Below are 27,201 nucleotides of genomic sequence, written 5' to 3'. Positions count from 1 at the left end.
TACTTTATAAACTTGAATATTTAAAACTTTTGTGCTCTGTAATAGCACTTGGCTTAAAAAAACAAATACTGGTCAGATGTGGTGTGCTGTTTAGTCCCAGCACTGTGGAGGCAGAGGCAGGCAGATCTTGGTAAGTTTGAGGCCAGCTTGGTCCACATAAGAAATTCCAGGCCAACCAGGGATGTAGTGTGAGACCCTTTCTCAAAAAACAAAACAAGAAAACCACTGTGTGTGTGTGTGTGTGTGTGTGTGTGTGTGTGTGTGTATTTTGTACAGAAACACACATATATTCTATGAAGTTCTGTTTCAAATATAATTTACTTTTTTTTTTTTTACTTCAGTAATTTTTTTTTTTTGTTAACTAGGACACTAACATAGCCTAGGGCTACATGGAGTCAAGATCATCATTAATATCGCTTTTTCCACCTCCACATCTTAATCTTGTCTTAAAGGGAAATAAATGTAGAGCTATAATCTCCTGTGCCGATTATCTTCTGACCTGGCTTAGGCTCTTTTGCAGTTAACTTTTAATTTTTTATTGGTAGGAGTATACTCTAAAAATAATAAAAATGTATTATGTAGAAAATGACTATTGTGTAATCATTTATTATACCTAGTCATGATCATTTGATATCTAGTACAGTAACTGTCAGCTAATGTGTAGCTATTAAAATTTAAATTGTGAAATTCAATAAAAATACTCAATAGTCAGATTTGGCCAGTGGCTGTTGTTATATTGGATAGCATCAACTTTGAATATCATATATTTTATCATAGAAATTCTGTAGAACTGTTCTAGAAAAGAATTTGATTTATTTCAATATTGTCAATTTAGATGAGGCCAAAAGTCCCCTGTAAATTATATTTCTGCTTACACTTGATGAAGTAATGTATTAGTATGGCTTGAAAATCATTCAGTTTAAAGAGGCTTTCCTAAACCTGGTTGTAGTGATGCATGCCTTTAATTCCAGAACTCAGGAGGCAGAGGCTGGTACATCTCTGTGAGTTCAAGGCCAGTGTTGTCTATATTCCAGGACAGACTGGGTATATACAGGGTTTTTCTACATAGAGACCAAAAAAAAAAAAAAAAAAAAAAATGCTTTTGCCGGGCAGTGGTGGCACATGCCTGTAATCCCAGCACTCTGGAGGCAGAGGCAGGTGGATCTCTGTGAGTTCGAGGCCAGCCCGGTCTACAGAGCTAGTCCAGGACAGGCTCCAAAGCTACAGAGAAACCCTGTCTCGTAAAACAAAACAAAACAAAAAAAACAAAAGATGCTTTCCTACACTGAGTCCTTATGTTTTTGCTTACAGCCTGATGGAGAAGTGTCAACGTTACAGTTGGTTGAGTATTATATAATTTTTTGTTGTTGCTCTGTAGACAAGGCTGGCCTCAAACTCAGAGATCCACCTGCCTCTGCTGCTTAAGTGCTGGGATTAAATGCATGCAGCAACTCCTAGCTGAGTATTATGTAAATTTTCATGTAATACTTTCAAATAAAAAGTAAAAAATAGGTGTATTTGAGCTTTAGTATATTAAGATATAAACTCATGGATTCTTTTGTTTTGAAAGTTCATAGGAAAGATAGTATGAGTTTGAAGTCATATTTTGTAACCATTCTCTTGGTTAAGGGAATAGGTACTACATTTTTTTTTTTTTTTTGAGCTGAAGATCGAACCCAGGGCCTTGTGCTTGCTAGGCGAGCGCTCTACCACTGAGCTAAATCCTCATAGTTCTGAGTTTATTGGGGCTTATAATTTCAGAGAGTGAGGCCATGACCATCATGGCAGGGAGCATGGCTATAGGCAGGCATGGCACTGGAATAGTAGCTGAGAACTTATATCCTGACCCACAAGCATGAGTCAGAGAGCTAACTAGCAATTGCATGGACTTTTGAAACCACAGAGCCCATCCCCAAGTGACACACCTACACCTCATCCAACAAGGCCATACCTCCTGATCCTTCCCCAATAGTTCCACTAACTATGGACTAAGCATTCAAATATATGTACCTGTGGGGCTATTCTCATTCAATGCCTAACCTTCCTCATCCATACAGAGCGGCTGAATAATTCTTTTTAAAGTCAGTAGTTACGTTTTAATTAATGTTATGATAATTACTTCTGTGTAATACTATAAAATCTAAGGCTGTAAAAGTTTCATGATTTAAATCACTACTTATTAATAGTTACTTTAATTATGACTTATATCATGCATATGTTGATTTTGATTTAAAATAAAGGTAAGAGATATTTGTTAATTTGTTACTGATTTTTATAGTGAGATGGAGAGGTGAAGTTATGTGTCCATGTTACATAGTAAGGTATCCCAATTGGAATTTAGAAATAGTTCTATGTATGTCTAAGGCAATATTCTTTGTTCTATTATTTTATATTTTAAATGATAATGGAAGTTTGTGTATTTTCTAGTAAATATTTCCCTCCTTCACGGTGTGATTTGATTTATAACAAGAGATTTACTATGTTATATCATAAGAGAGTTCTAGAAAACATGGAGTATTAGTGTATAGGCCCATAAAATTTGACAAATGTGTCAGTTTAGCTTATGGTCATTTTACACACAGCAACATGAAACTTGGAGATGTTCAGTGATTTGTCCATTGGGTTTATTTCCTTTTTACATAACAACAATTGACATAATTTAAGAAGTGAATATTTATCTGGCTAACTATTTTGGAAGTTCTAGTCTAAAATCTGCAGTCTCCATTACTTTGGGCCTCTTGTGGGTGTGCTAGATGGTAATTGCAGGGAACGTATAGCAAAATAAACTACTAGCCTCATGTCTAGGAAACTACAGAGGAAGGAAACTTGGCTCCCCAGGCTCCTGGAGGGCGTGCTCACAGTGGCCTGAAGATCTTATGCTGGGCACACCTTCTGCCAATAGCATCACCTGAGTGACTAGGCCTTTGACACTTTGACAGATACTTGGCCAAACCACAGCACCAACATGGCCAAGAACACTAGCTCTAGAATGTATGTGCTTTTAACACCTTGATTTTATTTTTTTAAGATTTTTTTATTTTTATGTGCATTGGTGTTTTGGTCACATGTGTGACTATATGACAGTGCCAGGTTTCCTGAAACTGGAGTTACAGACAGCTGTGAGCTGCCTTGTAAGTTCTGGGAAGTGAACCCAGGTCCTCTTGAAGAGCAGACAGTCCTCTTAACTGCTGAACCATCTCTCCAGCCCCAACACTTTGATTTTATTAATACAGAGAAAGTATAATTGTTTACAGTAAGTTTTTGAAAGAACTGAGAAAGGCTTTCTTTTTTTAAGTGGTTTATTCATAAATAATTGGTAGGCAGCAAATTACATATGTTTATGTTTTGATATTTTGACATACTTTCATGCTTGTGAAATTATCATCAACATAATGAAAATGTCCGTTACCCCAAAAGATTTTTGTGTAACCATTTGTAATCCTATGTTCATGCCATTATTTTCTTTATCTCAGCTTCTGGCAATTTTTTTTTTTTCTGCTTTCTGTCTCTATCCATTCTTTGTATTTTCTTTGAAAAGAATCAATATAATATGTACTTTGCTAGGTGCCCAGCCTTCACTGAAATATTGATTTTTAAGAATATACCATGATCTTGCATATATTAATAATTCAACTTTGTTTAGTAAAATTATATTGTATGGATTGTGCCAGATTCGTTTATTTCACTGTTGATGGACATTATAATTATTGCTGGATTTGGGATATTGATACAGCTGCTTCATGTGTAGGTTATTTGACTTATTATGCTATAATCAAAGTAACATTGCTTTCAGTATTTATCTAAGGGAATATATGTTTATTTAATGCACTTAGCAGCAATATAGTTCTTATCTCATTTATAAATCTTCATTTTGTGTAATGATTATATTAATTGGCTATGGTGTTTTTCCTGTTACAAATTGTGGCACAACAGACATTTCTTTTATGTTTTATATATATTTTCTCTCATTTCCCCCCTTCTCTCTCTCCCCTCCCCCTCCCCTCACTCAAGGCTTTCACTGCTAAGCCAACTTCCCAGCCCTTGTTTTAATTTTCAGTTTATTACACATCTAGATGGAATTGCAGGTTCTATGAAGATAAATACTGTCAAGTTAATCTCATAATTACTGCCAAACTGTTTTCTATACTATAGGGTTTTTTTTTGCAAGTTTATATTTTAAAATTTCCCAATTATTTTGGAGAAATGATATACTGTTAATTGTATCTCCTTGGTTATTACAGAGAATTGTTTTTTCATTCACTTATTGCCTATTTTGAATTGCTTTTGTACAAGTTACCTTGTTATATTTTCCTAACTAAAATATTATGGGAAGGCATTTTTAATCTCATTTCACATTTCTTTGCCAGAACACTAGATAATGACAAAAATAATCTGTGTAATTTATATTAAAATTGCAAGTGTTCTGGGGGCTATCATTGTTGTTTTTCATTTGATGCATTTCTATTTTGTGTTTGAAGGAAACCCATTAGAATTCAGTAGCATATGGGATATAATATTATTCTGCCCCCTTTCATATGTGTGTGTGTGTGTGTGTGTCTGTCTGTCTGTCTGTCTGTCTGTGTGGTGGAAATTGAACCCAGGGATGTGTTGATGCTAGGTAAACATTCTACCACTGATCTATATCCTTAGCCCTGTTTTTTGGTTCCCATCCCCACACATAATGTCTGCTGATACTCTTCACATACACAATGATGGTGTACCTGTTATCCTCTAATTTGGTTTGTGTGGTTGAACCCGTTAAACCTGTAATTCTTGTATTATATGAATAAGAATAAGGAAACTAGTTGTGGGTATTAGCAGGTTCTCTATAAGTTTTTGTTGTTCAGCTCCACCTACAATGGAATGTGTCACATTAGAAACTTTATTCTGCTAAATGATACACAGTATGTGTGGCTTTTCTCTTGAGTACTACTTATGGAAAAGTTGATGAGCTAGTTTGATTCTTTTTCTCTTTCTTGCTACTTCTAAATATGCTAATTCATTTAATGAATACTTCAAACATCTGCTGTATTCAAAATATTATTTTGAGGTCTGATCATATAGTAATTAGCAACATATTTAATAATAACCAGTATATTTTCTTTTCTCGTGAAGATTAAATATGGCAGGGATGGTTCTTGAGTAATTAAATACCAAGGCAAGGATAGTGGGACTTGACAGGAACCATGAATCACCCTCTTGAGAGCTGCTGAAAGTAGAGTAGTGAAGAGGGGTCGGGGAAGAAGAATGCAGTCCAAATTGCCATTAAAGAAAAAACATTGATTTCTGGTTTCAAAACCATAACATAAGCTTTTTAACAAAACGAGAATCGATATTGGGAACATACATACCATTCTAAAAATGTCACTGAAAGTAAAAATGATATAGATTTATGAAAACACTTGATTAAGCATAAACATGTTGAGACTTAAATTTATGATTTATTTGACTGTGTTTTTTCCTTAAGTGGACTTAAATTTAAGTCTTAAATTGAACAGTGACAAATTTCAGAGAACATTTTCTTAGCACATTGCACCTTTGACTATAATAATGTATCAAGACTCTTGGCAGAGAGAATGAAAAGTGGCTAATGTAGTATCTGCCTATTGATTGACTATGGAGAGCCAAGGAATGAAAGTATTAAAAGCTCATTATAAAGGATTGACACTGGATGACTGAGGACTTCGGCATCATTAACAGAAATAGGGAGATTTGGAAAGACTATTGGGGAGTTTATTTTGAGGCATGCTGAGTTTAAAATCCGTGAAACAGATTATGTAGTGAGGTGTATGTAGGCAGCTAGAAATGAGAAACTGAATATAGGAATTAGGGTGGTGGAGTGTACTCTAGGAAGTCGTTGGGTAGTGTTGAATCATGCTGTTAGTTAAGTTAGCCTGAGTGTATAAATGTCAAGTAAGTAGGAACAGTTTGCCTAAAGATAAGTTAATGAAAGGATGTTCTCTAGAAGTGGGCTGAGATTCTGAAATGATAGAGAGAAATGTGGTGATATTGTGTTCCTCCAAATATTGTGCACCCTAATAAACTTATCTGGGATCAGAGACAGAACAGCCATAATATTAAACATAGAGGATAGGCAGTGGTAGCACACACCTTTAATCCTAGCATTCCAGAGACAGAAATCCATCTGTTCAAGGAAACAGCCAAGCATGGTGACTCGCGCCTTTAATCCCAGAAAGCGAGCCTTTAATCCCAGGGAGTGATGGCAGAAGGCAGAAAGATATATAAGGCGTGAGGACCAGAAACTAGCAGCATTTGGCTGGTTAAGCTTTTAGGCTTTGAGCAATACAGTTCAGCTGAGATTCATTTGGATGAGGACTCAGAGGCTTCCAGTCTGAGGAAACAGGATCAGCTGAGGAACTGGCGAGGTGAGGTAGCTGTGGCTTCTTCTGCTTCTCTGCTCGTCCAGTATTCACCCCAATACCTGGCCCGGATTTGTTTTTATTAATAAGACCATTTAAGATTCATGCTACAGAGAAAGGTTTCTAGGGCTTTCTCTATGTCTTCCATTTTGTTGCTGTGTTTTGTTTTTGAGACAAGGTCTCTCCAGTTGCCTTGATCTGGCCTGGAATTCACTATGTAGGCTAGGCTGGCCTTGAACTCTCAGAGATCCTATCTGTCTCTACCTCCCAACTGATGGGATTAAAGGCATGTGCCACCAGGCTCAGCCTTGTTCCATATTTTATACTAACTACATTAAGGAGGAGGTTTTTATAATACCACCTTGAATTCTGTGACATTCAAACTTTTTGCATTATCTTGTTCAAATTCTTAATAATTTGAAATTGATATAGCTGAACTTAGCACTACCTTAGAAAAGAAACAGTTGAAGTGTTTGGAAAAAAAAAATCCTACAATAAATCAATGAAAGAACTATGACTAGAATTTAGGTTTTCTTATTCAGAATTCCCCTTGTCTTAGTCACTGTTCTATTGCTGTGAAGAGACAAAAAATGACCAAGGCAACTCTTACAAAGGAAAGCATTTAATTAGAGGTTTGCTTACAGATTCAGAGGCTTAGTCTGTTATCATCATGGGAAAGGCATGGAGACATTCATGGCACTGGATCAGTAGCTGAGAGCTACCTCCTGATAGCTGGGCCTGCAGAGAGACTGGGCCTGGCATGGGCTTTTGACACAAAAAGGCATACCTCCTAATCCTTCAATCCTATCAAAGAGTTCTACTCCCTGGTGACTAAACATTCTATATATGATGCTGTGGGGGCCATTTTTATTCAAACCATCACACTCCTCTATTAAAAAAATCTTAGATTTTCTGTATATGAATGTTTTGCATGTATGTATGTATGTATGTATGTATGTGCACGGTGTGTGTGCCTGGTACCACAGAGGCATTGGATCTCCCGGAACTGGAGTTACAGATGGTTATGTGCCACTATGTGGGTGCTAGGAAACAAGCACTGAGTCCTCTTCAAGAGCAACAAATTTTCTTAACTACTCCCATAGCCAGCTCTCTAGCCCCCTCCAACTCACTTCTTCTGCCTTTAGGAGGAATGTGCTTTCAATTATGATTATGTAACTACTGACAGTATTGTCAAAAATAAAGGAAACCTATTCTAAGTTATTTGAATGTAATAATATATATGGTTTTAAATGATTAATAAATCAAGGTGTGTTGTAAATTAATATTAACATAATGTATCATGAAATAGAAAGCAATTTAAGTTAAGCATTGTAAGTCTGAATCTACTTAAGACATTGACTAGTTATAGTTTTTGTTGACTATTTCTGGTATATTTGCTATTTATAAAGCTTGTTTTCTTTTGTTTCTTTTTATTAAATATTTTTAATTAGTGGATTAATAGCATAAAAAACTTTATATCCTACTGGGATATCTCCTTTTTTGCATTTCTCTGGCCAAAGCGCAGCATCTTCTTGTTGGTTTGCTATTTGTCTCTTTTATTTGTCTGTATCCATTTAATTTTTCTTTCTTTGGTTTTGGAGGGGGAAATCTACAATAAGGAGAAAGTGCAGACTCTTCCTCATGACTAGAATTCCCTATTTGGTCTGCTTAGTTCCTTCCATCTCATATAGTCTTAGGAGTATGTGTTATTTTGCTCTACTTAGTAGATAGGAACAAAGGTAACTATTCCATGTTCTCAAGAACCAATGATATGGTAATTCTGACTTCTATTTTAGTTCAAGAAGGGGTAGCTCTTCTGTCTCTCCTTTTAGATAATTCCTAATCATTGCTCAAGTTTTAAAATACATATTAGTTCCACAGAGTGTCTTATCAATCTTTCTTCAACATTTTAACCTACAGTTTGAGTGTGTTTTTTAATCCTTTTCTCTGTCTTGGTCTTTTCCTCTATTATATACATGCATAATTTTTAGTTGTGACTCGTCTTTCCATTGGATAATACTCCTTAAGTATAAAGGTTATGGTTTCTAAAGTAGATTTTTATTGGGTAAGTTTGCAGAAAAATGGATTACCATGCAACCACTATGCTCTTGTTGAGGTCAACAGCTTATACTGCTGTACATTAAAGGAGCGATGGACAGTATGAGCCAGATTTTTCACTGGAGTAGGAATTTATAAATAAGCAAAGGGAAAAAGTTAAGATGATCCATATTGTCGTTGAAATGAAATTACCCATGTAGTTGTAGATAGTTGTACTGTGTAGATTGTGTCTTTTCACCATTCTATGTCTAGTTTCCAGGAATAGCATCTATTATAAACATTTAGTTAGTATTTGTATGATTTTATGAAAGTATCAAGTATGTATCTTTTATTTGGGGGTAGGATTGTATAGTCTGTGTCCTTATAAAGATGGTGTGTGGGAAGATGTTAAGAAAACAAATATCGCATTGCTTGTTATTTTTCTATTATAGTATTATTAACAATCCCTTTCCTTAAATTAAATGGTGATGCTTCCATTGAGGATCCACAAAGAGTAATTAGATGTAATTAAAGAAACTACTTAAACCTGGATTAACCATAGCTTTTCTCTCATAGGTCTTTTTCTGTATACAATCCTTTGATTGTGGAAGAACATTAGTGTTTCTTCTGCTGGTCTGAGCTGGGTTCACTCATGCAGCTGCAGTCAGCTGGTGGCAAGCTGGACTTCCACTGTGGGCTCACTGTCTGCCATCTCAGTTGTAATAGCTGGAGCTACTGAAATACTTTGTTCTTTTTTTAAGTGGACTCTTCTTCCAGAGCTCCCTGCTTTTGCTAGTAGAAGAACCTAGGTCTTATATAGCATTTGAAATTACAAGAGTATAAGCAGAAGATTTGAATCTTAAGATCAACCTTGAAAATTTTCTGAACACCACATTCCTGTTACTTCTACCACACACTGTTAGTAAAGAGTTAGTCATAGAGCTACTCCAGAGACAGAATGAGAGGAGTGAGGAATAATTCAATGCCTTTGTATCAGTAATACTGTTCCCTTCATAATGGACTTTTCTGCATCTTCCTAAGTACAGGTTGGACTATCATTTTTTTGCTAAATTCTGCCCCGAATTTCCATTTACTTATAGTAAAATTTAAAGACTTAAATTGGTAGGTGAGGCCCTGTGTATTTTATTATATCCAAGTCACTATGTATGGTGCTGAAGAAAAGGAACTATTATAAACTATTTGTGTGTAGGGATGTAAATTAGTATAGTTGCTGTGCTAGTCAATATGAAAACAGAATAACCAAACCAGGGTATGGTGGTGCATACCTTTAATCCCAGCACTTAGGAGGCAGAGGCAGGCGGATCTCTGAATTCCAGGCCAACCTAGTCTACATAGTAAATTGCAGGATAGCTGAGGCTACACAGAGAAACCCTGTCTTGAAAAACAGCAAGAAAGAAAGGGAGGGAGGGAGGGAGGAAGAAAGAAAGAAGAAAGAAGAAGGAAAACAGAATAACCATATGATCCAGGTGTACCTCTGAATACATATAACTGAAGGACTTCAGATTGACATACAGCAGAGAACTTGGACATTCTATTTACTGCAGCACTCTTCACAATTTACAGAGTTTGTCAGTGATAAATCAATAAAGAAAATGTATACACTATTGAGTTTTTCTCAAGCTGCAAAGAAGAATGAAATTACGTTATTTGCAAGAAAATGAATAGAAAGAGATTATCATGTTAAATGAAATAAGGGACACTCAGAAAGATGAATACCGTGTTTTCTCTCATATATATATATATATGAAGCACATATGTTTTAAATACCTCAGGCATGAAAATAGAAAAGGGACTGTTTGTAAGAGGAAGGGGACCTGCAAGAGTAGGGAAAAGGGTGTTAGAATTTATAGGGGGCAAATATGAGCAGAGTATGTGATAAATGTATGAAAATGTCAAAAGAAACTAATTGTGTACAATGATTATATGTTAATAATAATTGTTTTAGAGGCCAAGGGTAGGCAGTGTAGGAGTTGTATACCAGATGAATAAGGATTTCTAGAACTGAGCCTTTTTTCTGCTCTGTCATTCATGGTGAATTGCCTTTTGTCCTATTTGTACTTCAGTGCCACAAATGGTTGCTACATTTTCAGGCTTTGGATCTGTATTCCAGACGATAGAAAAGCAGCTATGAACACTACCCTGAAGAAGGGGTTAGTTCTCTTTAACAAGAATTGTCTATATGGCTGTTTGTAGGTACAAGAAAGGCTAATGAAGTGAAGATTTTATCTGTATACTTGGATGCATCTAACCAAAAGTATTGTCTTAGTAAAGATAATGGGAGGGTGGGTATTATGTAAGAACCCAGTACTCAGCACTGTCTGCTTCAGGGCTGTGTGCCAAGAGTGTCACTGTTGCTATAAAAGCACATTTCATATATTTTGGTTGTGATCCTAGCCTTTAACAGCTGAGCCATCTCTCCAGCCCAGTCAGTACATCTCCTAGTTCTGGGTATAACCACTGTTAGACTTGAGAAATAGTATATTAAGGTAGTGGTCATAATAATAATGAGGACATTGAACCTTTAGCATGATTGGAATATTAGAAATATACATGACCATTCTGATTTTGAGTGCATAACTCTTCATGTTACATTCTAACTTGGACTTTTGTTAGATAACTATGTAGCCTGCATTTGTGTGAAGGTTTTGAAACTGGCTTTCATGTGTTTCTTAAATAAATTGAACACTTAAAAAAAAGGTCACTTTTATCTTTGTATTTCCACTACTGCATATTGTTCTTGATAAGTAGTTAAAAATTAAAAAATGGGAAAACCCTATTTTGTGTATGAGCAAATTGGGAAGAGGGAAGTGATAGGATACCATGATTGTGTTGGACAGCTCCTAATAGGGCTTAATAGGGGTACCATTTGAACTGAAGTTGGAGTCCTAATTGAGATCAGGCCTCAGAAGTGTAAAACCATGGGCTAGAGTAAAATAAAAGGGGAAGACCTGTGTTTGCCAGTGACCCTAACTTAAGAAGTTGTAATGCAAGTCATTTAGGTCAAGGCTTAGTTCAAATATAGTGAGTGAGTATCCCGAAGGGCCCTCATTAAAGAAGATATTGCAGAAAAGAGCACCTAGACTAGGAATCAGAAGGCTACTGTGCTGCACCAGCCAGCATACTGACTCTTTGCGATCATAGATTATTTGCTTGGCTGCTTTGAACCTGATTGCCCAAAATTACCGTCAAGGGGGGTTAGACCAATGATTTTTTAAATCCTTGTAGTCAAAACAGTATATGAATCATGACACCCAGTGTTTTCATGGGTGTTCTGACATTTCTGGGCATCTATCAAGTCAGACTGTTTCATATTTCTGAAATACAGTACAAGTAACAGCCTTTTACTTGTCTGGGAACTTTGCCAGTGAGGCATAAACATCCTTTCCTGTCTCCTCTTAAGTACTTGGTCACAAGCGGCAGTCTTAGTTCTGTTTTCCAAATCTGGCCCTATTCTTATTTCAATGTAGTTTTCTTAACTACATTGTGAATTTATTGAAGTATAGTAGATTGAAAATGCCAATTTATGTTTTAGACTAAAACCAGAATTTTATGGTTTCATAATGTATGTATTTGGTAAATATAGCTTTAAAAACAAACAACACATTTCTTCATTTGAAATAACTGCTGGCAGTGATATGGTCTACTTAGAGAAGAATGTGTAGTTCTACCTCTTACAGTAGAAATGCATTGAATCAAAAAGCTTAACTATAAAAAGCAAAAACATGGTATAAAATACCATTATAAATTTTTAAAATTTGACAGAAGTGAAATAGTGAATGCTGCTTATTGTTTCTTTTAAGAAATGTCTTTTTTAGGAAGGGTAAAAGATTAGGGAAAATTTTATTTCCAAAAGCTGGAGAGATTATGTAGAATTTGGAAGAACAGAGTAAAAATCCCTACTAATATTTTGACCCATAGATAATTATAACTGTTTTAATATCTTTTTCCATTCTGGTGCTAAACATAACATTTGAAATAAAATATTGTATACACTTAGCAGAATTACCAAGATAGATATAACTATTGTGAGTGGGTTAATGGAACCCATAAATAAGAGAAATTGGTTTTTATTCTGTAAACTTTGTTGCCACTTAAGTAGCATCCTGATTATTTTTGTTTTTTGCTGATGAGGATAAATTCTTTTATAGTTTTAGTGTTTTTAGCTAGCAGTCATTACTATTTATTTTCTTCTATTTTGTTTCTATAATTAGAATTACTAGATGAAAAGAAATCATTGTTAAGTTTCTATTTATATTAATAACTTTCTATTAAGGCTATTAATTTTAGAGCTGTGTATAATCAGCAGTATGATTTTTAAAAATCTTTGTCAAGTGGACAAAATCTTTGTCAAATGGAAAAATAGTGTAGTCTTTTGTCAAAGCAGCAATTTTCTTTAATGAAAGTAATTCAGATGAACTTTTTTATTTCTGTATTGGGAATTTGTTTTCCTCAGTTATCTGTCTGATGTACTAATTATTTCTAGTCTCTTACTTAACCTATTCACTTACATTTTAAAATTTATTTTGTTTCCTTTGAAAAGCCTTGTAATTTTTCTCTTGTGTATTATTCATTTAGTTGTTTTTATTGTTCTGCCAATTAAAACCTCCTTACTTAATCATTTTAGTTGTAAAGATGATTCTTAGGGCATTAATTCCACATGAGTTCACATTTTTAAAATTTGAATGTTGCTTTACAGATAAAAGGTGACAGAAAATTTAATATATATTAAGTATTGATAGGTTGGATTGATAATGAAAACATTGTTAAAACAGTTTAAACAGTTTGGTCAATCATTTGGTAATGTTGGACTTAGATTAGTGGTTTAAAAAAAAACACTTGAGCCTTTGCAAAACAAAACAAACTTAGAATGTATGTAAACAGCAGGTTTTTAGAGGTTTTTTTTTTAATTAGAATGGAGTGGCTAAGCATATAGTTTCAGTGATAAAAGGTAGGCGAAATGTGGGTCTTCTTCATATATACTCAGTGATGGTGGATAGTCTGCACAGTTGAGAGTTTAGCTTTATGTCTAGTATAAGCTCATGGACTCATTTTTCTCTCTTGTTCTCATACTTTCAGAGCATATTAGTGAATTTAAACGGGACTTTGTAATTAGAAGTTGGATCCAACTTTGCTTTTCTTGTGTTTTACAGTGTGGTGGCGGGGAAAAATTGAGTACCTGGGTCATGCTAGACAACTCCCTGCCAGTCTGTTTTTCTAGAGAAGGTCTCACCATGTAGCTCAGGCAGGCCTTGAACTGCTTGCTGGTAGAACTGTTAGTCTCAGTTTTCTTGTGTTTGCCTCCCAAGTGCTGGGATAATAGGTACATGCCACTACATTGCACTTCTGTAGAAAGATGTCCTGATCTAATGGATAAAAGCATGAAGCTAGTAATTTAGGTAGGTGTAGACAGTCAAGTCCTCCTCCCACAACAGAAAATACTAAGGCAGAAGTTGCCACCAAGGATTTCCCACCGCTTATGAACTGTTTTCCTGTGGCTAATTTAGTTTATTCAGGTTAAGAGTATTATTTCATTGCCTAGCAATAGTTTCTGGCATTATCATTGATTTTAGTTTTTTTTTTCCTGGGGGGAAGGGATGGATAACATCACAATTTGGGGGATAAATACCATATTTCAGTTATTGTAAATATAAGAAAATTATGGTTGTTTTAAAATAAACTCAGTTTATTCTAACTAAAATTTAAAAATTTTAATTCTAACTAAGAGGTTTTGAAAGGGTAGTCGTGGTACATGCTGGATGCAGAAGTGGGAGGATCTCTGAGGCTAGGCTGGCCTACAAAAGAGTGCCAGACTAACCAGGACTGCATGGTGAGAGTATGGAGGCGGGGCTGAGGCGGGGTGGAGGATGTTCTAACCTTTTGGGGGTCTGGAGTCTGGTATCTGGAACATTTGTTTATCTTAAGTTATTGGCCGTATTTTGTACATCCCTGGTTCCTGTCCTAAAGTCAATTGATTTATGTCACAGAAAAAGATGGAGTAAAAATATGGTTACAAAAAAGGAGGAGCCAATCTGTTATCGAAGTTCATACTTGACTTTCTGATGGTGGAATCCTAGTTTGCTTCTGAGCTTCCAGGATTCTTCTTCTTTTTTTCCTTTTTCTTTTTCTTTTTTTGGGTGGGGGGGGGGAGCTGAGGATCAAACCCAGGGCCTTGCACTTGCTAGGCAAGCGCTCTACTACTGAGCTAAATCCCCAACCTGGATTATTGCTTTTATCAGAAAGAGGGAAACATGAGTTCATTAATGCGTGCGTGTGTGCGTGTGTAACCTAATTTTAAAGGCAAATCTTTTTCTTCTTTTTAAAAAGTTAATCTGCCAAATATAACCCTGCCCTCAAACTGCTCATAGTCTTTGGAGTGATCAGATAACAAAAGGGAAAAGGATTTCAACAAGATCATGGTACCAGCACACAGGAGAATCATTTAACTCCTAAAGCAGAACATTAGCAGGAAATTCTTTCCCAGGAAGGCTATCATGAACTTTGAAACAAAAAGTTACCCAAGCCAAGAAGGAACTTGGAAGACATAGTTAGTTGGAGACAGAGAGGTGGTATATCCCAAAGGTATAACGTATGTGGTGATGGAGCCAAGAAAAATGGTCTCTCAAAGTAATTTCCCATAACTTGATATTGTTGGACTTTGGAGAACAATCTGAAAAGAAAGAAGAGTTGAAGTAAGTAAGGCCTGTCAAAGAATTCACATTAAATATGTGAGCTACTTTTTATCTTTATTTTAACAGCCTTTTGTTATATAAATGTTACATTTTTGTTTCACTTTGTATTGTTACTGTATACCATTGACTAGGTTGTTAAAACCCAAATATTAAGGTAATTAGACCTTACAATTTATTTAACAGAACTATTGGATAATTTTTTTGGCTTGCAAAGAATAAGAAAAAAATTACTGAAATACGAAGAATACCATAAACCAAGAAATTTTAAGGACTTGTGGTTTATTGCATAGTATTAATCCAAGAACTTATTAAATTAATTTCTGTGATATTTTCTAATGAACTTACAAGAATTGAAATAAAATACCTAGTAGAGTTGGATTAATTTAAAGCTTTTTGTCATCTAAGTATTTTTTGCTTCAGTCTGTTTTATATAAGCCTATACAGTAGGACTTTCTTATTCTTTGGTAGTCATCATATGGCTGGTGTTTCCAATACCTAACCTAAGGTGAATTGGAAACTAAAATGATGAGACTCACAGTGAATTATAAATGTTGAAGGAACTGGAGATGTAGTGCAGTGGTATGGGGCTTGGCTAGCATGTGAAGCTTGAGTTTTATCACCAGCACTATGTGAATGAATGTATGTGTGAATGAGTGAATGAATACTGAAAATTTTCAACAGTATTGTAGCCCAAGAAGAATATCATTCTATATCCTTAGATAAAATTAAATTTAAAGCCAATAGGAACATTTCAGGAATTAGCTTGGATGAGATACATGGGATATAGTATAGAAATATTATAGACATGCATGTGAGAAGTTCTTTTTTGATAGTGTGCCTTGTTTTGTCAGAATGTCAAGGAGATCTTGGCCTTAAGGATGTTAGAAACCAATTAATACAATTCAGCTCCTTCATCTTTTGTATAAGATGGTACCATTAGTTCACCTTTCCTCCTACTTTGCATGATACTTATTTTTATTAGAGATTAAGAATTAGATGTAAAAGGTAATATACCAAAAATTTAAATAGTACTTACTCATATATCTATATACGTGTGATGAGTTTGCAGGGAAATGAAAGGCAGTCTTTTATTTCATTAGTTCTGTATTTCCAGACATAGGTAAACATGCTGCACAATGAAGTATCTTCATCTTTTCCATCTCATCAACAAACTAAGCTCTTCTCAAAGGGAACCAGTGTATGGTTGCCTCTCGGAACTTAAGAATGTTCAAAGCAATGCTGTTAGATTAATATCCATGATTATTAGTCTAATTAGATGAGTAAAAGTAGCTAAAACATAACTTTGGTTGTTTTAAATGTAGTTGGATTTATTTAACTGATCTTTCATTTAATTATACAGACACCTTCTTGGTTTTTAAGACATAAACTAGAGATATCTTCAGTTAATAACTCTCTGTTTTTGTATTGCCAACCAAACTTATCAGACAAAATAGCCATGAAAAACATATGTGGAATTCTGAGTACTATCTTCACAAGCCTGATATGTATTGTGATGTGATAAAAGGTGGCCAGGAAGGTATTTACTTTATTTTACTAGTTTATTTTTCTGACTTTTTTTTAATAGAAGATAACATTATTCACCTTTAGAATTTAGTAATGCTTTTAATAAGTGGTTAGTGAGTCAAAATTATACTTGAAATTTCTCTTAGAATGTCTTGAATTACCAAATAGCTCTGAAAGGCCACTAATACTGTTGTTCAGATTTCATAGATAATTAAATGAGTTCTTCTTAAAGATTAAATAGCCTGTGGGAGTGACAATTTAACCATCTTTACACAACCCTGTGATGCCTTTATATTGTAGATGTGTTGTGATTTATATACTTCACTAAATTATTTGAGATAATAGCCTTGCAGTATAACCCAAACTGGCCCTTAACCTTGCATTTGGAATTAAAGGTATGAACCATCATGCCTAGCTCATTTTAAGATAAGTGTATTTGTTAAATAATATTACTTAGTAAGTGGACAGAATATTTGAACTTTTATTCCATGTGGTTTTAATACAGGAAAGTAAGTACACTGTTGCCTATTAAGGAGAAACTTAAATGTGATTCAGTTAATAAATAATCTGTTCATGATACAAACACTCATCATTGATGCTACACATGTGCCTTTCTAGATTCCAGTGTTGTGTGTTTGTTTGTTTGTTTATTTATCTATCTATTTATTCATTCATTCATTATAGGGAGATTCCCGGAGTCTTCCATTTTCTGAAAACGTGAGTGCTGTTCAGAAATTAGACTTTTCAGATACAATGGTGCAACAGAAATTGGATGACATCAAGGATCGAATAAAGAGAGAAATAAGGAAAGAACTGAAAATCAAAGAAGGAGCTGAAAATCTGAGGAAAGTCACAACAGATAAAAAAAATTTGGCTTATGTAGACAACATTTTGAAAAAGTCAAATAAAAAATTAGAAGAATTACATCACAAGCTACAAGAATTAAATGCGCACATCGTTGTGTCCGATCCGGAGGACGCTGCAGGTATTGTACTTACTTTGATGTTTCTGTGGTATATTAGCAGGATATGTGTCCTTCCAGAGAATTTGAAGTTTTATGACAGTAGTTTTTAGCTGTTCTAAAAGTACAGACTGTTTTCTCTGTGGTTAAAGTCTTTTTAATATACTGTTCAGAAGGTTATTGAGTTGATGGCTGTGAAAGTTGAAGCATTTATTTACTTAGAGATAAATAACTGTTGTATTCTTTCTTCCCTGGTCAGTAGGACAGGGCATGGAATTATTGTCTAGTATTGTTTTGTAATGAGTTAACCACATACTTTTAACCTTATGATCAGTAACAGAAGTGTTCCAAATGACTTTTAAAAGTGAAAAGTTCATTCTGTGGGACTGACAAGACAGCTTAGCCAGTAAGGGCACTTGCTCTGAAGCCTGAAGACTTGAGACCTTTTAATACTCAGTACTCACACAGTGGGAAGACACATTTTTTAATTAACTTTACTTGCCCCTCCCAAATATATAAATGTGAAAGAAATATGCATTCTGTGAAGATAGATACTTCAGATTTTTCATCCATTAATCAGATTTATCACCTTGGTGCTTTGTGTACAAAGAACATGAATTAAGCTAAATACCTGCACTCTCAGGCTCATTGTTTAATAAGAAAGGAAAAAATAAAAACAAAATAAAAACCTGAAAACCCAAACTTACTTTTCACGTCTCTTTAAGTATAGAAAATAAGAGAGAACTAACTCATGGTTCCAACCTAAGACCATTATTTTTAAAGAATCAACAGACATTTAGTTAGAAATTTTTTCAGTAGTACAAAAAGTGAAGATAGGAAAATAGCCTCTCTCATTCAGACCTCTTCCCTAGAGGCAGCATTGCTTTTTTATTGTATAGCTTTTCAAGAAAAATGTCTGTTCATACCATTACCCACTTATAAATAAGTATATTCTTTCTTTAACTTTATACAAAATATTTAAGACACTTGTAGTATAATAGTTTTGTTATTGCAAAGATCATATTTTGAGTGATTAATTACACTGTAATCCTTTCATTTGCAATAAGTAAATAGACAAAGGAAAAGTCATTTATAAAGAGTAAAACCTTAGTATCAGAGATTTTAGAAGAACATATGATTAGCTAGTAAGAGTTAATAGGTGTTAAATTAATGAAATTTCTGAAAATACAGTATTTAGTACTCTTTTTTTTTTTTTTTTTTTTTTTCCCTCCCCGAGACAGGGTTTCTCTGTGTAGCTTTGCGCCTTTCCTGGAAATCTCTCTGTAGACCAGGCTGGCCTCGAACTCACAGAGATCCGCCTGGCTCTGCCTCCCGAGTGCTGGGATTAAAGGCGTGCACCACCACTGCCCGGCGAGTATTTAGTACTCTTACTTTATTACCTTCTACATTTGGGATTTAGGACTTTTCTTTGGAAGAGGCTCTGTACATAGACTTCAACCATGTACAAGATCTTAATCTTTAAAATGACATAAATAATAGAAAATCAATCTTTCCATTTTAGAACTGAAACAGTCCCAAAGGTGTGAATTAATTTGCTCATAATAGTCAAGCTTGTTATACACTTTCTGCTCCTCAACTAGGATTCTCTTACCCATAAATTCTGTAATTATATTATAAATGGTAACATGTATTGTGAATATTCCATTTTTAGTAGTAGTATTTTATAAACTAAGAAAGTCTGTTGTGTTTGGATCTCTGCCAAGTTCTACATGTCTTGCCTATTGCATCTTTAGAAGTCTAAAATAAGAAACTGCTAGAGCTTTAAACTCTATTTAGGGAAAGCATATTTCTTCATAGAATACTGAGAACTGCCTTATGATTCATTAAAATATTAGTAACACAAAATATAGCCCATTTGGTTTATCTAGTCCGCTTTTAAAAATTAATCTTAATGGACTAAAAATTGCATATGATAAACATATGTGAGTAATTTACATATATGTTTAAGTATAAAATTTGATGGTTTTAACAAATGTGCATAATGTATCTAGGGAAATGTCATTCGAACTACTTAGGACATTTCAGTGATTCCCTTCTTTGCCTTCCCAGTCAGTTTCCACTCCCATTCCTCATTCCTAGAAGCTACTAATATACTGTCTATCACTTAACATTAAATATTTTAGAATATTGACCATCAAGATTTATTTGTTTGTTTGTCTGTTGATTTATTTTAATAGCCTCCCTTAAGACCAACTGTCAAATTCCTGGGCTCCCTCAAAAGCCAAGTTGAGTAACATTGTGAAAACTTCCCAGACGATTCATCTTTATCCTCTCTGTGCTGCTTTGTTCATTTGTTATTGTATTGAAATTTATTTCCATACACATTTATCCCTTGCTAAACTGTGTGCCCCTTGATATTTCCTATTCTTATAGAATCTGGAATATAGGAGCATATAATTGTGAATATTATAGATGGTTAAACTCAGCAAATCAAAATTGTACCTTCTCTTTTGTAATTATTATTAAAGCATAATTTGTCATTTCACTTTAAACATTAAATAAGGTAGAGAACAAGCCTAAAAATAAGTTTTAGGATAAAACAAAAAATGTCAAATATTTATCTTGTAGATAACTGGAAGCTAAATATATAAAATGTCACTTTGTGCTTTGATTGATTAATACGTCAGTGTGTTGGAATAAAAGTTGGTTATTTTGTTAAATTCTTCATTTATTTGTTTGAGAGAGAGAGAGAGAGAGAGAGAGAGAGAGTGTGTGTGTGTGTGTGTGTGTGTTAGAATACAGGCACACATACACATGCCATGGTACATATATGGAGGCAAGAGGAGACAGCTTTGTGTCAGTGAGTCCTTGCCTTTTACCTTGCTTGGTAAAGATCTTGTGTTGTTTACTGCTGTGTACACCAGGCTAGCTGGCCAGCAAACTTCTGAGGTTTCTCCTGTCTATGCCTTCTATCTCCCTTTAGGAGCACTGGAATTACAGACGTGTGCATTACCATGTCTGACTTTTATGTGGTCCTGGGGATCCGAACTCTAGTTGTCAGAGTTGCACACTGAGCCATCTCCTCAGCCTGGAGGCTTGTTCATAATTCAGTTCTGTATTAATTCTTAAATCATTGGTTATACATATGCCATGGCACATATATGGAGGCCAGAGGAGACAGCTTTGTGTGCCAATCCTTGCCTTTTACCTTCATATAATGTAGGACGAATTGCTAGACAGTCTTATTAATAAAAATCCAGAGCCAGATATTAGGGTTAAAACCTGAGAGATCAGAGGAATAGGAAAATCCATAGCCAACCTCACCTTACCAACACCTCAGTCTCCAAAGAGAGCTACTTCCTGTATACCCATGCCTATATGCCTTTCTGTTCTCCATCTCATTTCCTCTCTCTGCCCAGCTACATCACTTCCTCTTCCTGCCCAGCTCTGTCATTTCTCTCTGTACAGACCTCCAGACCTTTATGGTTAACTAGTGTTGGAATTTAAGGCGTGTGTCACCATGCCTGGCTCTGTTCCCAGTGTAGCCTGGAACTCACAGAGATCCACCTGCCTCTGCCTCTCGAGTGCTGGGATTAAAGGCGTGTGCCACCACTGCCTGACCGCTATGTTTACTATAGTGGCTGGCTTTTTCCTCTGCTCCTCAGATAAACTTTATTAGGGTGCACAATATATTGGTGGACCCAGTATATCACCACAAACCATTCAATACAAATTGTAAAACATTGCCTATAAGAAATTTAAATGTCATAAATCAGTGGGAAAATTTCCTATGTTCATGGGAAGAACAGTATTGTAAACAAGTCTGGTTGTGCAAGCTTGTAAACCCTTCTAACTCAGGCTTAAGTAGGAGGATTACAAGTTCAAGGTCTGCCTGGGCAGCAAAGTGAATTTAAGGCCAGTCCAGATAAATTAGTTAGGCCATGTCCTAAACTACAAAGTAATACAGATAAATACAATGTGTTAAAATACAAAGTAAAGACAAAGGATTGAGGTTATAGCACTGTGGTAAAGTCTTTGCCTAACGTGTGTCTTTCGGAGGTGTAAAATAACAGTAATATTAAAATTCCATACTACTTAAAGTGATCTATAGATTTAATGCAGTCTCTGACAAAAAATCTCAATATTCTTTTATTAGCAAAGTGTGGGGTATCCATGATTATGTACATATATGTGTTTATGAGCCACATGTGTAGAGGTCAGAAGAAAGCTTTCAGAAATCGGTTCTCTCTATCCATCATAGGCTATGGGGCTCAGACTCAGGTCATCGTCTTGGAAGGTAAACACTGTTTACCTTTTGTATCATTTTGCTATCCTTCAATATCATTTTTCACAGAGATATTTATAGACAATATCTATAAAACTTGTATACAGTCACAAAAGACTGAATGACCAGAGCCATTTAGAAAAAAAAAAAATTTAGAAGTATCATATTACTGGTTTTCATAGTATATTTTAAAACTATACTAATTAAAACTGTGTAATGTTGGCATAAAACAGACATATCAACCAGTAAAGTAAGCTGGCCCAGAAATAAGCCTACATATTTATGGTCAATTTTGGCAAAAGTGCTAGGAATACACCATAGAGAAGGTCTCTTCAATAAATAGTGTTTAGGATGCTGGATATCCACATGTATTAAAATAAAATGGACCATTAACTCATCCTTACACCAGAATAAATTAAAAATAAGTTAAATCTTTAAATGTAAGATTTGAAACTATAAGCTACTAGAGGCACACTAGAAGAGAATATTCGTGTCATTGGCCTGAGTAAGGCCTTCTTGAAAAATCGATACATTAATGGGTTTGCAACAAATTTAAAAGGCTTTTGCTTGACAAAGGAAATAATGGATTGAAGAGACAACACACAGGTTTCAGAAAACATATGCAAAACATATTTAGGTATTTTTCGAGGAACTCAGACTACCAATAGAGAAAACATTACCTTAGTTTTTTAAAAAGAGATAAAAAACAAACAAACAAAAAACAACTTGTAGGTGTGGTTTACTGATAATGTGAGGCTTTTGGTTCTACCACACCATAAAAATAAGGGGGAGTGGTTTTAAAAAAACAATAAAACAGAAACCCTGAATATAGGCATTTCTCAGAAGACATGCAAGTGGAAGTGTTCAGTACCTAATTGTTGGAGAAATAATGCTAAAAACCATAGAGAGACATTTCTTCCCTCCTCTTAGATGGGTTATTTATTTAGAAGTTAAAGGATCCATGCTGGCAAGGATAGAGAGAAGGAAATACTTGTGTATTCTTGGTGCTACTGCAAGTTAGTAGAACTAGTCTGGGAAACACTATGGAGGTTTCTCATAAACAAGAAAAAGTAGGTCAGTGGTAAGAGTGTGTGCAAGGTCCCCATTCAGTCTCTAGCACTATAAACACAAAGAATTGCCATATGATTCAGTAGTCTGTCTTACTTCTGAGTATTTGATCAAAGGAGTTAAAATCATCACATCAAAGAGATGATGGCCGTACCCCCATGTTTCTTGCAGTATTTTCCATCATAACTAAGCTGTGGGAACAATTTACATGGTCATCAATAAACAAATGGAATAAAAGTAGAATTTCAGTCTGGGAATACTGTTTATTTGGGAGAAGTCTTAACAAGCACAAGGCTCTGTGTTCAAGCCTCAGTACCACTGCACCCTTGAGTGCTTTTATATACATGAGGAATACCATTAAGCTCTTAAATAGCTGGAAAACGTCATTTGAAACATGGATGAACCTAGTGGGCATTATCATAAGGACAATAAGCTATATGAAGAAACAAGTACTATATATCAGATTACTTGCATAAGTAACCTAAAAACATTCAACTCAACAATCAATGCCTGATTTAGACATTTCTGGTGTAGAAATGAAACATCATTCTGTACACAATGGCTATTCACCAATTAAAAGTAAAATAAAACTTTAAAAATAGTCTCATGGAATGTTATCTTTAGCACAAATAGAAATTATGAATGTATGATTAAAAATGTACTATACATGAAAGATTGCTGATCTCTGTAAAATAGAGCTGCAGTCTAACAGTGAATTAACACCTGATACTCCAAGAGGAACTGTTTGAGAAAGAACCATTTCTGAGTATTTAAATGAATCATTCTTAAAGAAGAGGCTAAGAAAATTATGCTTGGATCATGGTGCCCTACTAGATAGCTCTGGCAGGAGAGGAGGATCAGGGTTGAGGCCAGCCTAGGTTAGGCTACATAGTGCATTGCAGACCGCTAGTGCTACACAGTGAAGCTCTGTCTCAAGCAGTAAAAACCACAACATATGTCAGGCATGGTGGCACAAGGTTTAATTCCAGCACTCGGAGGCCAAGGCTACATCGTGAAACCCCGAAGCCCTGTCTCAAAAACAAAACCGACACACACAGTGTAGTTAAGTTCCCTGTTTTTATCTTTTTAAAAAATATTTGTTTCTTGTGTTGTGTGTGGGGGTAGGGTGCACATGCCACACGTTCCAGGGATTGATTTCCGATTAAGCTTAACACCAAGTACCTTTATCCTCTAAGCTATCTCCCTGACTCACTGTTTTCATCTTAGTTCATTTTTCTATCTTCTCATACCCTCAAACTGTAATGAATAATTACACTTACTAATCTAGTGATTATTTTCTTGAATATCTAGTACACACATACACACACACACACACACACACACACATATGCAGTTGACTTAGTATGTAAGTAACAAAATTGAGGTTTGTGTTTGGTTTTTTTCTAGGGAGAGTTAATCTTAGCCTTTTTTTTCAATGAGTATAGAGTGTGGTTTATTAAACTTTTCTAGGACAGTAGAAATAGAAATTTAATTTTCCTGCTGTCATCTAAACATGGCATGAAAATTGAAACTGAATTTAATGTTTAGTATAATATAAAGGATGGGCCCAGCAATGGTTGCACATGCCTTTAATCATAGCATTCAAGAGGCAGAGGCAGGTGAATCTGAGTTTCAGGATAGCCAGGGATATGCAGAGAAACCCTGATTGAAGATAAAGGATGGAATCTGAACCTGTGGAATGGTTTCTTATATTATTCCTTAGTAATCATACCATCCAGTGAATTTCTCACTCTTCAACAAACATTTTTTTTAAAGATTTATTTATTTATTATGTATACAGAAGAGGGCACCAGATCTCATTACACAGGTTGTGAGACACCATTTGGTTGCTGGGAATTGAACTCAGGACCTCTGGAAGAGCAGTCGGTACTCTTAAACTCTGAGCCATCTCTCCAGCTCCAACAAACATTTTGAATTGTAAAAGTCTCTTTGTTTCCTTTTCACTGTCATCATATGATCAAATGGTGTGTGGATCCTCAATATTTAAATTATTCTTATTTTTATCTTTTTATTTAATGCCTATGAGTGTTTTTCCCACATGCATATATGCACTGCATGCATGTCTGGTGCCAAAACAGGACAGGAAGATTTACAGTCTGTGAACTTCCATTTGGGTCCTGGGAACCAAACCTGGGTCTTATGCAAGAGCAGCAAATGCTCTAAACTACTAAGCCATTTCTTCAGCTCCACTACTTGAATTCTTTGATGTAAAAAAACAATGCTATATGGTAAATGTGGTTTTGTTTTTGCTTGTTTTATGTTTGTTGTGTTTTTCTATATCATCCTGATAGTTAACTTATTGTCAACTTGCCATAACATAGATTTACTGAGAAAGAAGGAAGTCTCCAAAAAGGATCACTCAGGTCAGTTATTCTGTGTGCATGTCTGTGAGGGATTATTTTTAGTGCCTTACTTGATGTGGGGGGGGGAAATGAAAAGGTGGATACTGCATGACACCATTCTATGGGCAGAAGAAAACAGTGTTTTTATTGTCCCCCAAACTTCTCTACTGCTAAGCCTTATACTTACTCTTCTCCTCAAGTCCATATTCAGTGGCAACCATTTATGATTAGTTTTACTTTTAAGAATGTCATAAATAGAATCATAAAGTATTTAGCCTTTAGAAACACACTAAAGGCCAAGGCCGGGCGGCAGTGGCGTGTATGCCTTTAATCCCAGCATTTGGGAGGCAGAGCCAGGTGGATCCCTGTGAGTTCAAGGCCAGCCTGGTCTACAGAGTGAGATCCAGAACAGGCACCAAAACTACATGGAGAAACCCTGTCTCAAAAAAAAAAAAAAAAAAAAAAAAAAGGACTAAAGTTAGCCTTTTGCCTTTGAGATTCATGTAAGAAATATGTATTAGTAATTGTACAATTTTTCTCATTGGTATATATGTATCACAGGTTATTCATTCACCAAGGATATTGGAGCTACTATTCTGTTTTAGGCAATCATCAGCCAAGTTTCTATAAATACTCATGAATGGAATTTTGTATGAGCGAATCTTTACTTTGATAAACGCCTGACTGAGATCGCAAAGATATATGTGTTAGGGTTTCTTACTGATGTGAAGAGACACCGTAACCACAGCAACTCATAATGGAAAACACTTAATGGGGTGGCTTGCTTTTACAGTTTCAGAGGTTTAGTCCATTATCATCATGGCAGGAAGCAAGGCAGCATGCGAGTAGACATGGTACTAGAGAAGGATCTCAGAGTTCTTGCATCTTGACTCACAGGTAACAGGACGTGGTCTGAGACACTGGGCATGGCTTGAATATATATGATACCTCAAAGCCTGCCTCCATAATGACACTTCCTCCAACTAGACCACACCTACTCCAACAGGACCATACCTCCTAATAGTGCCACTTCCTTTGGGAGTCATTTTCTTTCAAACCACCACAATGTGCTTTACTGTCCTTAAACTTCACAGAAACTGTCAACATATTTTTCAGAGAAACTGTTTCCTTCTCACCAGCAATGCATGGGGATTCTGTAATTCCACATGCTCCCCAGCACTTAGTATTGAAGGTCTGCTTTCTAGCCAGTCTCAGGTGTGTTGTGGTTGACAGTGTGCCTTGTGATTAGAGAAATGAAGCAGAAGGATAAAGCATTTAAGCAGAATTTAAGAAGAAGCTACCTGGGCTGGAGAGATGCCTCAGAGGTTAAGAGCACTGGCAGCTCTTCCAAAGGTCATGAGTTCAATTCTCAGCAACCACATGGTGGCTCACAACCATCTATAATGAAATCTGGTGCCCTCTTCTGGCATGAAGGCATACATGCAGGCAGAACACTGTGTACATAATAAGTAAATAAATCTTAAAAAAGAAGAAGGAAGAAGAAGAAGAAAACTACTTATGCCTTAGATGCATGCAGAGTTTATATACAGAATGAAGTCTCCTTTCCTAGGAGATGCAGTGTATAGCTTTCAGACAATAAGATGCAACATAGTAGCAATTCTGATTAATTAGCATTCTTTCACCTAAATCTAAAGCTGTCACACCCCACAATCTTTTTTTTTTTTTTTTTTCAGAGCTGAGGACCAAACCCAGGACCTTGCGCCCTACCACTGAGCTAAATCCCCAACCCCACACCCCACAATCTTACCTATCTCCATTGCTTGTAATGTGTTAAGAAACCTAACTGGAGTCGGGCAGTGGTGGCCCATGCCTTTAAACCCAGCACTTGGAGGCAGAGGCAGATGGATCTCTGAGTTTGGGGTCAGCCTGGTCAACAAAGCATGTTCCAGGA

At 35.6% G+C, this 27,201-nt stretch overlaps 1 protein-coding gene across 2 annotated transcripts in view; it reads left to right on the top strand.

Moving 5' to 3' along the window:
* Pkn2 (protein kinase N2) overlaps positions 1-27,201 on the top strand; it is a 110,921-nt gene that overhangs the window by 14,340 nt on the left and 69,380 nt on the right. For both annotated transcript variants that reach the window (XM_036189992.1, XM_036189991.1), the window contains exon 2: positions 17,336-17,636. In XM_036189992.1, coding sequence (XP_036045885.1) covers positions 17,336-17,636 — 301 coding nt within the window. The remainder of the gene's footprint in view (positions 1-17,335; positions 17,637-27,201) is intronic.

Source organism: Onychomys torridus, chromosome 6 (genome assembly GCF_903995425.1).
Source record: "Onychomys torridus chromosome 6, mOncTor1.1, whole genome shotgun sequence".
Lineage (NCBI taxonomy): Eukaryota > Metazoa > Chordata > Mammalia > Rodentia > Cricetidae > Onychomys > Onychomys torridus.
Note: the sequence above shows the minus strand (reverse complement) of the source record. Positions and strands in the feature narration are given on the sequence as shown.